We start from the raw sequence: 14,088 nt of genomic DNA, 5'->3' as shown, positions 1-14,088 counted from the left end.
ATGCAGTGTGACATAAACCATTTTACTTAAAACCATTAGTTTAACATAAGTATAGTAGAATAATAAGATGGTGGTAAGGTGTGGTTAAGGTTGAGATTAATTTTTCAATAATTCTTTTAAATTGTCATCTTTAACAGTGAACAATAAAATTCTATACACTGTCAATATTTATAATTTGTTTAAAAATAACGACATAATATTAAAACAGAAATTTTTTTTTCAAAATATATTTTAATTTACATATATTATTATCAATGGAAATTACAACCACTGATTAAAATTATTCACGCCATTTATATCTTATTTTCTGAATAATGATTCATTTTCAGAATCTATACATTTAGTAAGTATGTAGTTCAATTTGGCTTTGTCCAAAAACGTACCTGAAAAAAATATAATAACAATAATTTAAATGTTTCTTCGTCTTGGTATGAATTTTAGATTTTAAGAAGAGTGATGAATGAATTAATTTTATTATGATGTATTTCTTTCAACCTAAACCGCTATAAATGAGAGTTATGGCTACTTGTTTCTTATTTTTTATTTTATAGATATAACTTAAATCGGTACTTCTCAAACTTTTTTGTCATGGGCCTCCTTAAATTTAATGTGAAACTGTTAAGGCCCCTTTAATTAAAATCATTAATTATTTGTTCTCAAATTTTATACTAAAATGACATAATAACTAAATAGACAAAAGCATTTTAAAAAAATAAATAAATATTCCACAGCCCACCAGTCATATTGCTGCAGCCCCCAATTTGAGAAGCCCTGGATTAAATGACAACTAATTTAATTTATTTAAAATATATTATGTAGAGTTTCAACATAATAATAGTTTGATCTTACCATGAAATAAAAATATTAATATTTTAGAAAAAAAATAAATATTTAATTGCGATAAAATATTACAACAATTCGATTAGGTTAAATTTCTGACTAGAAACTCAAAGTTTAGTTCACCACCAATATACAAGTATAGTTTTACATAAATGAAAATATAAATAATAAACGGCAATTTTCGTTTCATTTTATGAAGCTTATAATAATAATTGAATACATTCAAATATTTTATATTGATATATTATCTTTTTTTAATTTTAGCTAATATGATTTAAATTAAAAAATGTAATAATATATATTTTTTTATGAATTTGTTGAGAAAAAAATCACTTACAATTTTACCCAGTATACATAAAAATCCTATAGTATATAAACTATAAATATCGTAATATGTAAAAATAAATAAATTACTCACCTATAAGAATAATTCTACTGCCCGGCGGTACTTCCGATAAATTTTCGGATAATTCCTGAAACTCGTACATGTCGTAGACACTTTGTATCATAGCTATTGAACCATCCGCGAATCTAATTACGCCCTGTAATACATATCGTATACAAAAATTACAAACTTATATATTATATTAAGTACACACACAATCTTTTGGGTCCGATGTATCAAATACACACATTCTAGCATTTTATTAAATTAAAAATAAATAAATAAATAAATAAAAGATGCAATCCAAAATCGAATGATCAAATGCGTGGCGCAAATCAATTTAAATGTAATTTACTATGTGTACACGCACACCGAGGGTAAAAGGATTTGATTTTCTGTCGGGTGTTATATATACGCTTGGAAAAATTAAAAAAACTAAAAAAGGATTATACAAGAGCGCCAAATAATAATATACGGAGCGGCTTTCGCTCACTGCAGTCCACTGGGCGTACATAAACTATAAGTACACATTTATTATTATATTGTAATTCGTTTTACACCAGTTTGTTTTCGTCGGTATTTGTACAGCACCACCAACGGGTATAGATAGTTTTTTAATTCGCAGCAAGTGTTTGATATTGAAATTCTTTAGCCGGTCGTTCGTCCGCCGACCGGCTGGCTGTTTGTGTAACCGACCCTCGCAAAGCAGCAGCCTCTCGGGCTGGCGGTGGGTGGCGTGCGCGTTAATCACGGTTTAATTAAAACATCAAAGGCTCTCGGAAACTCGGGCGGGCGCCGCGGCTGATTGGTAACGCCTCCACGTGTTGTAGTTACAAGTCGGAAAACTTTGACGAATTATTAACACCGAATTGCGCAGCGATAAAACGCTTAAGGCCCAGCCCCACCGTTTAACGCGTCCCGGATAGCTTTTGATTAATGCCGTCATGAATTTTCACACATGCACACGCTCATGGCTCGTCGGAAACCGGCCTGATATGATATCATTATGATCGCGGACACTGTAAAAATAACTGCAAAAGCAGAATTGTCAATGGTTATCAGATTGAAAGACTTATTCTGTCAAATTTAAGTGCGCACGGTGATGAGATAATTTTAAATGCTGCAAGACTAAAATATACACAAGAATTGTTTCAATAACTATACAGTTCTTTTTCAATCCAACATAATAAGAACATTGTTTAGCAATCGTTCTAAATTGTTCACTTATACCTTATTAATTTCACTATAGAGCTAACACGTTTTCAATTTAATTCGAATGAAGATAAACGTTTAGTTCATCTTTATAAAAAAAAAAAAAAAATAAAAAAAATACTCAATGGATTGAACAAAGAATATATAACATCAAAAACATAGTTTTATTTATTCTTTAGTTTAAAGTGTAAACACACTATTAAAATGTTTGCATGGAACTATCTCCCATGTTTCATTTGAAGTTAATAGAAAATTCCAAATTTCTATATTATTACATCATTTATCATTATTACTATACATCGAACAATATTTATACTGATATACGCCTAACCAAATCATATTATATATATACATATATTTGTACGCATATTATTATGTTATATTGTTCTAGGATCCTACACTACTCTTGGAAAAATACATTATTGTGGCGGCGGCGGTCATAAAATACGTATAATAATATTATGATGCAGTAGAAATATTTTTGGCAGGCGTTATTAGCAATAATGCTTTATGATAAGTGATAACGTAACGCAATGCGTAGTGTCCACGATGAGCTGCAATAATTAAAATTTTTCATATTTTATTCGAAATCTATGTATTATAGGTAAGCAATATTATAATCTGGATTTTTTTCTTATCACTGCATTTCTAGAGCTCAGAAAAAGGTATATATTTTATGCCTGTTGATAACTACATTAGTTTTGAACGGCGATAAATCTTCTATTGTATAATATTTGTTGATTTTAAACAAAACAATACTCAATATATGTTTTCAATTTTTATCTCTTACTGTTTTATTTTTGCCAAAGGGGTTGAAAATAATGCAAAGTGTTTTATACTTTTATCTGCTACTTATTTTGGATTTTCCCAAAAGATTATTTTATGCATATACATGTAAAACTATAACTGTAAAAGTAATATATAATATTTTAAATATTATATTTACTTTAATAACTGTACAAATATAGTCAGTTCAGGGAGATTTATACCTATACGGTCATACTCATACTATATAATTATAGTTATTAATGCAATACGACAATTGGCTATTGCCTAATTATATTTAAAACAACAAAATGCCATGCGTGACTCGCCATGAGTTATGTGAACATTTGTTTATAAAAAAAAAGATTTTGATATAATATATACTTTACGCGGCGTGTGCTCAACGACGCCTGGGACCAAGTTGCAGCTTTGACCGTATATCATGCAAGGCGTGCGCGCGTATAAAATATACAAGTCAGTCTGCAATTTAAAATTTAATAAAAACATTTTGACGCCCGACGAAGGCGTAGGAGTCCCACAAAAGCATTCCGTCCGCACGTGCCACCGCTGTTTCACTAGCGGACTTGGCCGTGCGGAAAGCGTGAATTTCACGCACTCAAAAACTACCAACAGTCACCCGGCACCACCACTCCTTTTTGCGTACCAATCCCTCCTTGCCGTGGCTATACACGATATATTATGCATATACTATAATATATATAAGACGTGTGTTCTTCTCCTTATAATGTATATGTTTGTGCACTACACGAATACTGTTGTTTCCTCAGGCGCCGAGACATTTTCTCATCTTTCACTTCTATTATTGCTATTATCATTATTATTATTATTATTATTATTATTATTATTATTATTATTTCCTCTGGCAGCAGTCACGTGCATATGCCTTGGTTCTTCAAGCACAGACCGAAAACAAACGTCGAAACGATAAGCTTTTACTGACAACCTATTGTTGAAATATATCTATACGAGTATACGAGTACAACACATAGCATATAATATATACAACACATAATAATACATAGGTATACGACGACATAAGTATATATATTTATTATTATATATCTTACAAATTCTAATCACCTGCTCTATGTGTTTAGTGTATACATTGTAACAAATGTCGTTAAATAAAAATTAATTTTAGATAGTGTATATTGATGACGTAAAATTAGTTTTACTCTAAAGATGAGTACATTTTACATAAGTACTATTTTACATAATATCAAGATTTAATCTTTAAAAAAAAAAAACAATAATAATGATTATGTACCATTGTGTTTCAATCATTAAGATAGTATGTATATTATAATTTTACATATCAGATGAGTTGATATTACGTATTACCAATTACTGTTTATTTCATGCAAATATCAACAATATTATATTTTACAGTGTAAGAAAAAACATACAAAAATTAATTTTACGGCATTATTTATAATAAATAAGGGACATATGTTGTCATTTTGACGTATTTTTTTAATGAGTAATGTTAACATATGATATATTTTACAAACCAGCTGTTTTTGATGTTATAAACTATATAAAAAAAATAGATCCAAATTAAATAATATATTAATTAGTAAGTACAAGTTAAAATAAAAAAAATCTAATATTATTCTACATTCTAACTGCAATATAATTTAATAGGTATATTATATGTATTTTGAATAAAAGTCGTATATAACAACATCATAAATGATTGCAGGGTTATCCATTTGCGCCAAAAAAAAAAAAAAAAAAAAATGAATTTGTTTTAGATACCGCAACCTGTTTGCGCGAAAATAAAAAAGTTATATTTTTTCCAACTGCCCATTGACCTATGCAAAATTTATCTGCGTAAACATTTTACATTAACGAATTGGTTAATTTTTATATTTAAAAGACGTCGTGTACTCGTGTCTATAACCATATAACGTATAAAAAAGTAATTTTTATAAGTTTATAGATTTTAAATATATAACTGCAGCATGTAAGCGTATGGCTGTCAAAGATATAAGTATTCGTCCTAGGAAAATTATTTTAAGTGAAATGAATAGCTGGGCATAATCGTTTTCGACCAAATTTAAAATAGATTGATTCTCTTTACGACCAAAATCATTATAATTTTTGTAAAATTTGGGCAATTATAGAATTATATAATTGCTCTAATTTTACAAAAAATTTTGTTTTGGTCGAAAAATGATCTCGCCCGAATAACTACATAACTAATTCAGGTTTTACTATATCTGATGAATCTGCTGTACGAAGAAGTATTTACTGTGCTCGTTAAAAATCTCTTACTTCAAATCCTAAATCTGTGTCTGATGTTCGTAAAGCATTAATCGATTTACAATTCACTACTTCTAAAAACGAAGATTAAAATAAGTATTATTGATTATAATTAAAAAAAAATAAAAAATATGTACTAACTATTTATTAGGTACTTATTGTTTAAAATAATTTGTATTATTATTTATTGGTTATTATTTTTAAAAAATTCGTATAATAGACTATAATTTAAATACAATTATATAATAATAAGTAATAACAATAAGGTTTTAAAAAATCCCGATACTGTTATAAAATATATTATAAAACCAGTAATAAATTGATCAATAAATAAGTTTTTAATTTTTAAGCATTTTTGTGTGTAGATTGTTTATGGAATTAGATTGAATAACAATATTTTTATAACTGAAGATAGGAAAATTTAAATACAAGTGCAATCAGTGCACTGACATTAAAATAAAAGGAGCGCAATTGGTACACTGACCCTAAACAAAAACTTTGTTATAGACATAATTGATCCATGTCCGGAAAAAATATACTTTTCTTATTTTGACGCAAATGGGCTGTACTCATAACAAATTAATTTTATTTTGGTGCAAATGGGAGATGCCCAATGATTGATATAAAGAGAAATTAAGTATATGGTAAGTACCTATATTTATAAATGTTTTAATGGAAAAACTAATCTGAGTACATTTTATGAACTTGTTGGAATTTTAAACTTTGGACTACTTTTTCTTTTCAGTGATGCGTTTTAAATTTTTTATGGTGAGTTATAGAGGAAGGTTAATTAATTGTAATAACTTATTGTATTAATCATTTTAAATGTTGAAATATGAACTTAAAATACTACCGAAAATAACATATACATAAGCTATTTGATAGATGTTAAAATTTTTAATTTTTATTACATTATTCATCTAAATATAAGATATGAGAAAAGAAAAATATCTATATATATAGGTATATAAATCGATGATTCAATATTTTTTCATGAAAATATGATTATCAATATTTTAGTATTTTTTGTCGTATTTAAGTAAAATGAAAAATTATAAATTTAATTCCTGTATGTGGTCCATTAAAACGATAAAATCAAAAATTGAATTATACCTGGTTTATAATATTTGAAAAAACATGAGTAAAATCATAAAATAAATTAATTGTAGAAGACAACCATATAAAAAAAAAAAAAAAAAAAAATGTAATACCGTATATTAAATCTTTTAAGTAAGTACTTAATACTAAAATTTATTTAAGACGTACAATTTATTAGGTAAGTATTAAAATAATAGTTAAGGAAACAGGTATGCCAAGTATGAATATTACCAAATTTCCAAAAAATAAAAAAAAAAATAAAAAATACATTCGTTTGTTAAAATAGAAAATGTATGCATAACTAAAATTAGTAAGTGACCAAGGTCTAAGATCTGAGTAACTGAGTACTACGAGTATATTATAACATACGTTGATTGCAGTACGCATCTGCACCGCAATCAGTTCTACGATAAGCACATATTACGCGCTGTGATCAACTGCTGATGTTTGAATAATATAAAGAACCAGAATGACGAAAACAATTAGAATAATATATGGGTTGAATATGGTATCCGTAATGGTATCCGGAAAAATTAGCGTACCAAATTTAATATATACGCGTGTGTTATGTCTGGACCAGACATAAAATGAAAAATAAATAGAAATAAAACGAGGACGCGTAAACGACGGATGGAAAAAAACAACTATACCCAGACCGGGTCTCATATAAATATTATGAGAGGACTATGCACATTCTTGTTGGGCTTACGCGGCACCAGTGCGGAGCCTTTGAATTGTCTGTTTATTAGATTTGGTCGGCGCAAAATTACTATCAGGCCTGTCGCTGACTTGCCCATAAAACATTCGGAGAATGCAAATCGAAAGCCGTCTGTCGTCTTACCACCCTTTACTACTTCAGTTCAAGTTATATAATATCTCACTATTAAATATATGTGTATAATATATATTTAGAGCTGTGCACGCTACATACGACAATATAAATATACAATTTGATTACATGAATTTTGTTCAAACATAGACGAATATATATAATATGTAAATTTGAACTATAAAGCACTTATCTTACAGTTTAAAAGATAGTTGAATAGATATAAATTCGTTTGTCTGAGATTTATATTAATAACCGAGAATGTCTAATAACCAAAACATTCGATTACAATAACATATTATTATGTAAATTGTATTGATAATTTATAGATGTGTTAATATTATTTTTTTTTTTCATATACACATAAAATATTTATTAAATAATAGTTCTATTATAAAATGTATTTTTAAGGGCATTTTAATTCAAGATTTAGTCTCAACAAGATATATTTATTTTATACATATTTTTAATCAATCACATTACCATATTATATATGTATATATTGTTGAATAATTAATTTATAAACACTAGACTATATAGCGTTTAAAATATTCGTAACTTTCTACTTGTTTAATATTACACAAAATATTTTAATAATAATGAATAGGTACAATATAGGAGAGGATTATTAGATAGCAATACAATAATATTAGCATGTATTTATATAAATAGAAAGTTATCAATTAAAATAATTTTATGATTGTATCGATTAATCATAATTTCGTAAGATATATATCATTAATATATTTATTCATTACATTTTTATACATGTTTATGAAAGAATAATTTGATAATTTTATTTTTAAAATTTTATTTGAATAGTTTTTTTTTTTTTAACGGCCTATGACATCGTTTTTTTCACACATCAACTCTATTAAATATTTACCAAACACGATTTATAATGGTTATAATTATTTACATATTGAAATATAATGCCGTATTGTGTCACGTACACTTCGACGTATTGAGATGTTGATTTATAACAGCCGTGTTGGAGTTATTCACGATATTATCGCATAATGTCGATCATGTTAGAATTCGAGACGATTATGTCGATGTGCCCTCAGGGATGGGCCGTTAGTGCAAGGTATGCGGGCATTTGTGGCAGGGAGAATTCCATCACGGGTTTTTGTAGGTAACACCCGAAAATTAAGAGGAGAGGGGCCTACGTGATGGCAAAGGCTCATACTGGCTGCTAACTCCTTTTATTATTATTACACGATAGTCGGATCCCGAGTATTCTGACTTGTTCTAACACCGTTTCCATATAACGTGCTTACACGAGCTATATTATTTTATATACCTACACATAATAATAATACGTAGGATATTTATAGCGTATTCTTATGACATTCTTTAAAACATTTTCAGAAATTTTCTATTATCCTCGTTGTATTGAAATTTAAAAATTTTAAAAATGAACAAACAATGTATTATAAATTAAATAATAATTTAAAACTAAATTATTTAATTTGTATTAATTGATTACTTTTTAGCACTCATTATTTAACCCATTTTTTTCAAAATTTAATACGAAACATTTTAATTAAATTCTCATTTAAAATTTACTCAAAAAAAAAAATAAATCAAAAAATTAAATATTGAACTAATTGGAAACACTTAGATAATATTATATAAAATATAGATATTTATAGGTACCTACTTAAAAAATAATTCACAAAATGATTTTGAAGTAAACTAACATTTTTTTTTTTTTTTTAATAATAAATTATTGACTATGTTTATTTATGATGAAAATTTGTAAATATAAAATTGGGATTTTTGGTGTATTTTTATTTAAAGTTTTGCCAATAATATATTGGAAAATCTGTTTACAAACACACACAGAACATGAGTGAATGACAAGATTTGTTTGCTTGAGAGTATAAGGAACAGTTTTGAGATATCCTTAAGTCTATTTACTGATGGCTGTTTACAATTTTGCTGTCAAAGCAATTTTGAAAGGGGCATTTCTATCCAGTGGGTTTCATCAAAGCTATTGGGGGAGCAACGTAATCCGCAAGCTTAAACCCAATAAAATATTGAATAATAACTGCAATACACAAGGCTTTTAACCGATGACAATAAATAAATCAATTAAATTATTGTCATAATATTTATTGATTAATCGTGTTGTTTAATTTTAGTACATAATATAGAAGAAATATTGCAAAAAATACTAAAATGAAAATGCATTAACATATTATTTTTTTGTTTCAATTAATATAATTAAACAAATTTGTGTATCTACATTGATATCTAATATCGCTTAACATTATGGTTAATACTTTAAGTACATTTTTATTACCTTCACATATTTGTATTTCTGATAGTGTACAGTGATAACCTATAGTCTTTAAACTATAATATGTGTTGTAAGACACATGTTTATCAATAAGTTTTATAGGTTGACAAATATCTAAGACTTAAGTCTATCATTAAATATAATTTTTTAATTTTTAAAAATTCTTTAATGATGATTACTGAATAAATTATATTGATTAGTGTTAGTATTATTTCTTAAATTGTTCTATAAAACTGGATAAGTAAAATACTAAAAGTTATGAGGGTTATTATATGTAATAAATAATATTATTTACTTGATTATATTGATATATTATGAAAACAATTTAAAAGATTCAATAGATATTAATGATAAATAATTATGTAATAAACTGTAAATATTTTTTAGTACCATTATTATAAAATATATTTCAAATTTTTTAAGATAATTCTCCGAAATAAATATTATTTTTCATTTTAATTATTTTAATTAAAAATATATAATAAGAATAAATACTAAAAAAATAAAATTAGATACATAATTTTTATAGAAACTTTAATAATAATTAGGTAATGAATTTTATGGTCTGTAACATAACAAGATGAGTTTGTAATAAGACCAAAGATTTATAAATGAAATGTTTAAATATTTGGTAGGATCTTATTGTATTAGGATATCATATAACCATATTTACTTGAAAAAGATCTTGTAAAAATTAAATTTTAAATTCAGTCTACATGGTGAGTTAAAAAGATTTGAATACAATATAATGATGCAAACATTATGTTTACATATATTTATGTTGTATAGTGCTATTACTTTTTCAGTATAAGTGAAGAATAGGTATAAAACGTTTTTCGAATGTCATTCCTAGATACTTAGTTTTTGTGAATAAGGTATTTGCAGCATATTATTAAAAGTAACATTTAAAAAATTTTAATTTTGTTTTATTAACTTTAAAGTGTTATTTCATATAAATAGAATAGATATCAATCAGTTAAGTTATTTATATGTGCCTAAACGTAGTTAGTAGTGATAATTGGATGTTTATGGAAGGATAAAATGGCTTTATCGGTAACCTAGTCAGAAAAAAAAAAGGGTAATATTAAAAGTCGGTTGATCAAAGAACTTATTTTAGCAAGATTTTTGAAAATAGAAGAAATATAAATTTTTAATAGTCTATATGATGAGTGGCATAAGTGGGTTTGTTGGTTTATTTATAAGAATGATATATATTCTCATAGAGTTGGGAAAAAATAAAGGCGGAAAAAGGCATCGAGTATAATATTTTGTGTCATAATAGGTTTTTCGGAAAAGTTTTAACAATTTAAGAGATATTAAAACTTGGGTCAATCTTATAGCGACTTTTAAATTAAGCTTTTTGATGACAGCAAAAAGTTTTAATATTATCAAACCCTGTATTTATTTATAATATAAATAGCAAATATAAAGTAGGTAATTATATAAATTATTATTTGCTAGTTTTACTTTTTACGGTAAATACAAAATATATCATTAAAAAACAAAGTATAGAACTCTCAGACATTTTTTATCATATTTAAAACATAACCAAGTTGACCCTGGACCTCACTATAAATAAAATAGTTTTTTTTTTTTTTAATATACTTTTATAAGTTAGAATAACAATGGTAGGTATAGCGTGTAAATAATAATAAAATAAGTTGGGATGCAAACAGATTCGATAGATGTATTGGGGAAATCATTGTTGTATTATTTTATATTGTTCATATAATATAATATTTAGCCATGTTAATCATGCAATCGATATACAATAGACGGCTATACGAGCTGGGAAGATAAAAATCGAAAAATGATTTGTCAGTACCCATACCTGTGCGTGTATAATACACTCAGTGTATTACATTTAAGGTCTCAATTTGTTTACGGGGATGAAGTCATACAAGGATGAGGGGTATATTTACGTGTGTGCATGTGTGTACATTAGTCTACCTGATGTCCTGATCCACGGCCAATTGATTACATCTGGAGCGAGGATTAGCCCCGCAGTATGGAATTAAATAGGGATTTATCAACGAGAAAATATATATAGGTACACACAATGGGAGCTGTCTACAACAATTAAATACGAAAAAATCGCGGGCACACATATAATAATATAAACGTTCGGCCGGGGGGAGAGGGGACGCGATAGCTGGATAATAATAAAAAAAAAATAAAGAAAAAAAGGGCAACAAACATTATTCTCTGGCAAATATAAGGCTCCGTACATATGTGTATGCGTGTGTTTGTGTGTACAAAAGGGTGAGCCCCTGCAGGATATGGATTTCGGACGTGGATAGGATAGAACAGCCGGCCATTTCAATACGTGTTGTTGACGAATCGCAATACAATAGAATACGAACTAAAATTATTACGATAAACGAAAATATTGTTCTCCGTATACAAACCCCTTAAAAAAAATACACAACATGTTTCAATAATAATTATTGTTACTTTGAACTCTTTTATATAATAAATGCCGGTTATGAGGCAACTGCAGTTTCTATAATACGCATAGTGGCGCGATGCCCAATAATCGTGAAGCAGTAAAGGAACCAAGTAGGGGTGTTGCAATGTGCCAATGTGTATTAAGAAATGCGATTAAACAAATTTTCAAAATGGCTAATCTATTCGTAATATCTATACATAATATACAGTATAAATATCGATACATTTTGTTTATGCATTTAACCCTTTGATCAATACGATGAATATAATAGTAGTATAATAATAGGAATTAATAGCAACTCGTAATATCTATTTAATATAATACAATAATATACACGGTTATGAGAACATTTAGCAAACATTAGCGAATTTTAAATAAATATTAGATGACTTATGGTATAATTTGAGTGACATTTATGTAACACGTTCTCATCAAAACAATTTCTATATCAATAAAAATTTAACATTTAAGGCGTATATTGCATTAATAATTATTTTTTTCAAATTATTACAAAAATGATTTTATTAATATTTTTAATGAACTGTTTTTCATTATTTTATAGTATTTTTTTCATTAACTTTTTGTTTATTGTTTGTTATTAATTGTTTTGATGGAAATGTGGTAAATATCTCGTTTGGTGGAAATAGGTACCAATAATAATATCTACCTTACCTTCATTCTGATTATTTCTGAAGTATTTCCTAGACCATCATTCAGCATATTTTCCCATAAGATTTGACATACAAAAGTGTCTAGAGATGTTTTTAAAATACCATCGGGAACTTCTAGTGTAACAGTAGACACGTTCTGAAATTACAAACAAAAATTATACTATTAAAAATACATCACCATACACATTATACGGCATTATATAAGGTCTATATTATAACATTTATAACATATGAATATGAATATATGCGTTTACTTGGTGTATATGAGTTTTTCCTTCGAAACTTTCCACATTTCTTACCATTTCGTCGACCCTGAAACAAGCAACATGTACCTAGGCAATAAACATAAGCAATAAAATATTCGTGTTTCATAATATGATGAACGCTAAGGAGGGGGTCTGACCAAACGACAATTTGAATTGATAAATATTATTGTCAATATTGGTTTTAACATAAAAAATAAATAAATCAGTAATAATTGTCGAATAACAACAATACGGAGTAATGGATGACATGGGGTTTATCAGAGGCAGTTTCGGTCAAATAAGCGGCCGATGAGAAGTCAAGACCCTTCTTGCTGCAGGGCATACGACCACCACCACGACTATTTAGAGGGATCAGAGATAAGCTGCAGACTAATAGGGTGTTTTTATTATCGTATATGATTATTGCGGCTACCACATTTCGTGTGTATATATACGAATAGTGTCTTCACTGTTTGGAAGCCCGAGATATTCAATAATAATAATAATAATAATAATAATAATAATAATAAATTATTTTCGTTAATAACGAACACGTGAACATTTGGAAGTCATAATGTTGGGTTTCCGATCTAATGAATCGTAAATGCCTTAATGAAAGGGATAAGCGGGTTTATGGCACTTATGGCACGTTTCAACGCGGTAGCCTCATAATATTGGTACAATTTTATGCGATCTACAGACAGATGGGTCATCAATATTACATATTATACAGTTTTAGCGTGTATGTAATATTTATATTAATATCATGAATAATTGCTATTTAGTGTTTTGATTTCGTTTGAATACATTTTAAAATGTAATCTAAAAGCTAAATATTTACTACGAGCTATTTGTGATTAAAATTAACTTTTGTTGTATTTATTATAAATAAGTTTGTAAAATAAAATTTAAATAATTAAAAAAAAAATATATCCTTAAACAAACCATACGTTATAATTTTCATAATTAAAAATATAGTTAACTTTGCGGGCAGTAATTATCA

General features: G+C 27.1%; 1 protein-coding gene across 2 annotated transcripts in view; it reads right to left on the bottom strand.

The window, feature by feature from the left end:
• Positions 1-262: 262 nt before the first annotated feature.
• Positions 263-14,088, bottom strand: part of LOC112603624 (COBW domain-containing protein 1-like) — a 32,371-nt gene continuing 18,545 nt past the window's right edge. For both annotated transcript variants that reach the window (XM_025352301.1, XM_025352300.1), the window contains 4 exons: positions 13,095-13,152; positions 12,842-12,976; positions 1,259-1,382; positions 263-383 (listed from right to left, as the gene is read on the bottom strand). In XM_025352301.1, the coding sequence (XP_025208086.1) occupies positions 301-383; positions 1,259-1,382; positions 12,842-12,976; positions 13,095-13,152 (400 nt within the window). In that variant the 3' untranslated portion in view covers positions 263-300. The remainder of the gene's footprint in view (positions 384-1,258; positions 1,383-12,841; positions 12,977-13,094; positions 13,153-14,088) is intronic.

The sequence above is a fragment of the Melanaphis sacchari genome, unplaced genomic scaffold, assembly GCF_002803265.2.
Source record: "Melanaphis sacchari strain LSU unplaced genomic scaffold, SCAv2.0 Contig10_pilon_pilon, whole genome shotgun sequence".
NCBI classification, from domain to species: domain Eukaryota; kingdom Metazoa; phylum Arthropoda; class Insecta; order Hemiptera; family Aphididae; genus Melanaphis; species Melanaphis sacchari.
The sequence above is the reverse complement of the archived record's forward strand: the minus strand, read 5'-3'. Positions and strand labels throughout refer to the sequence as shown.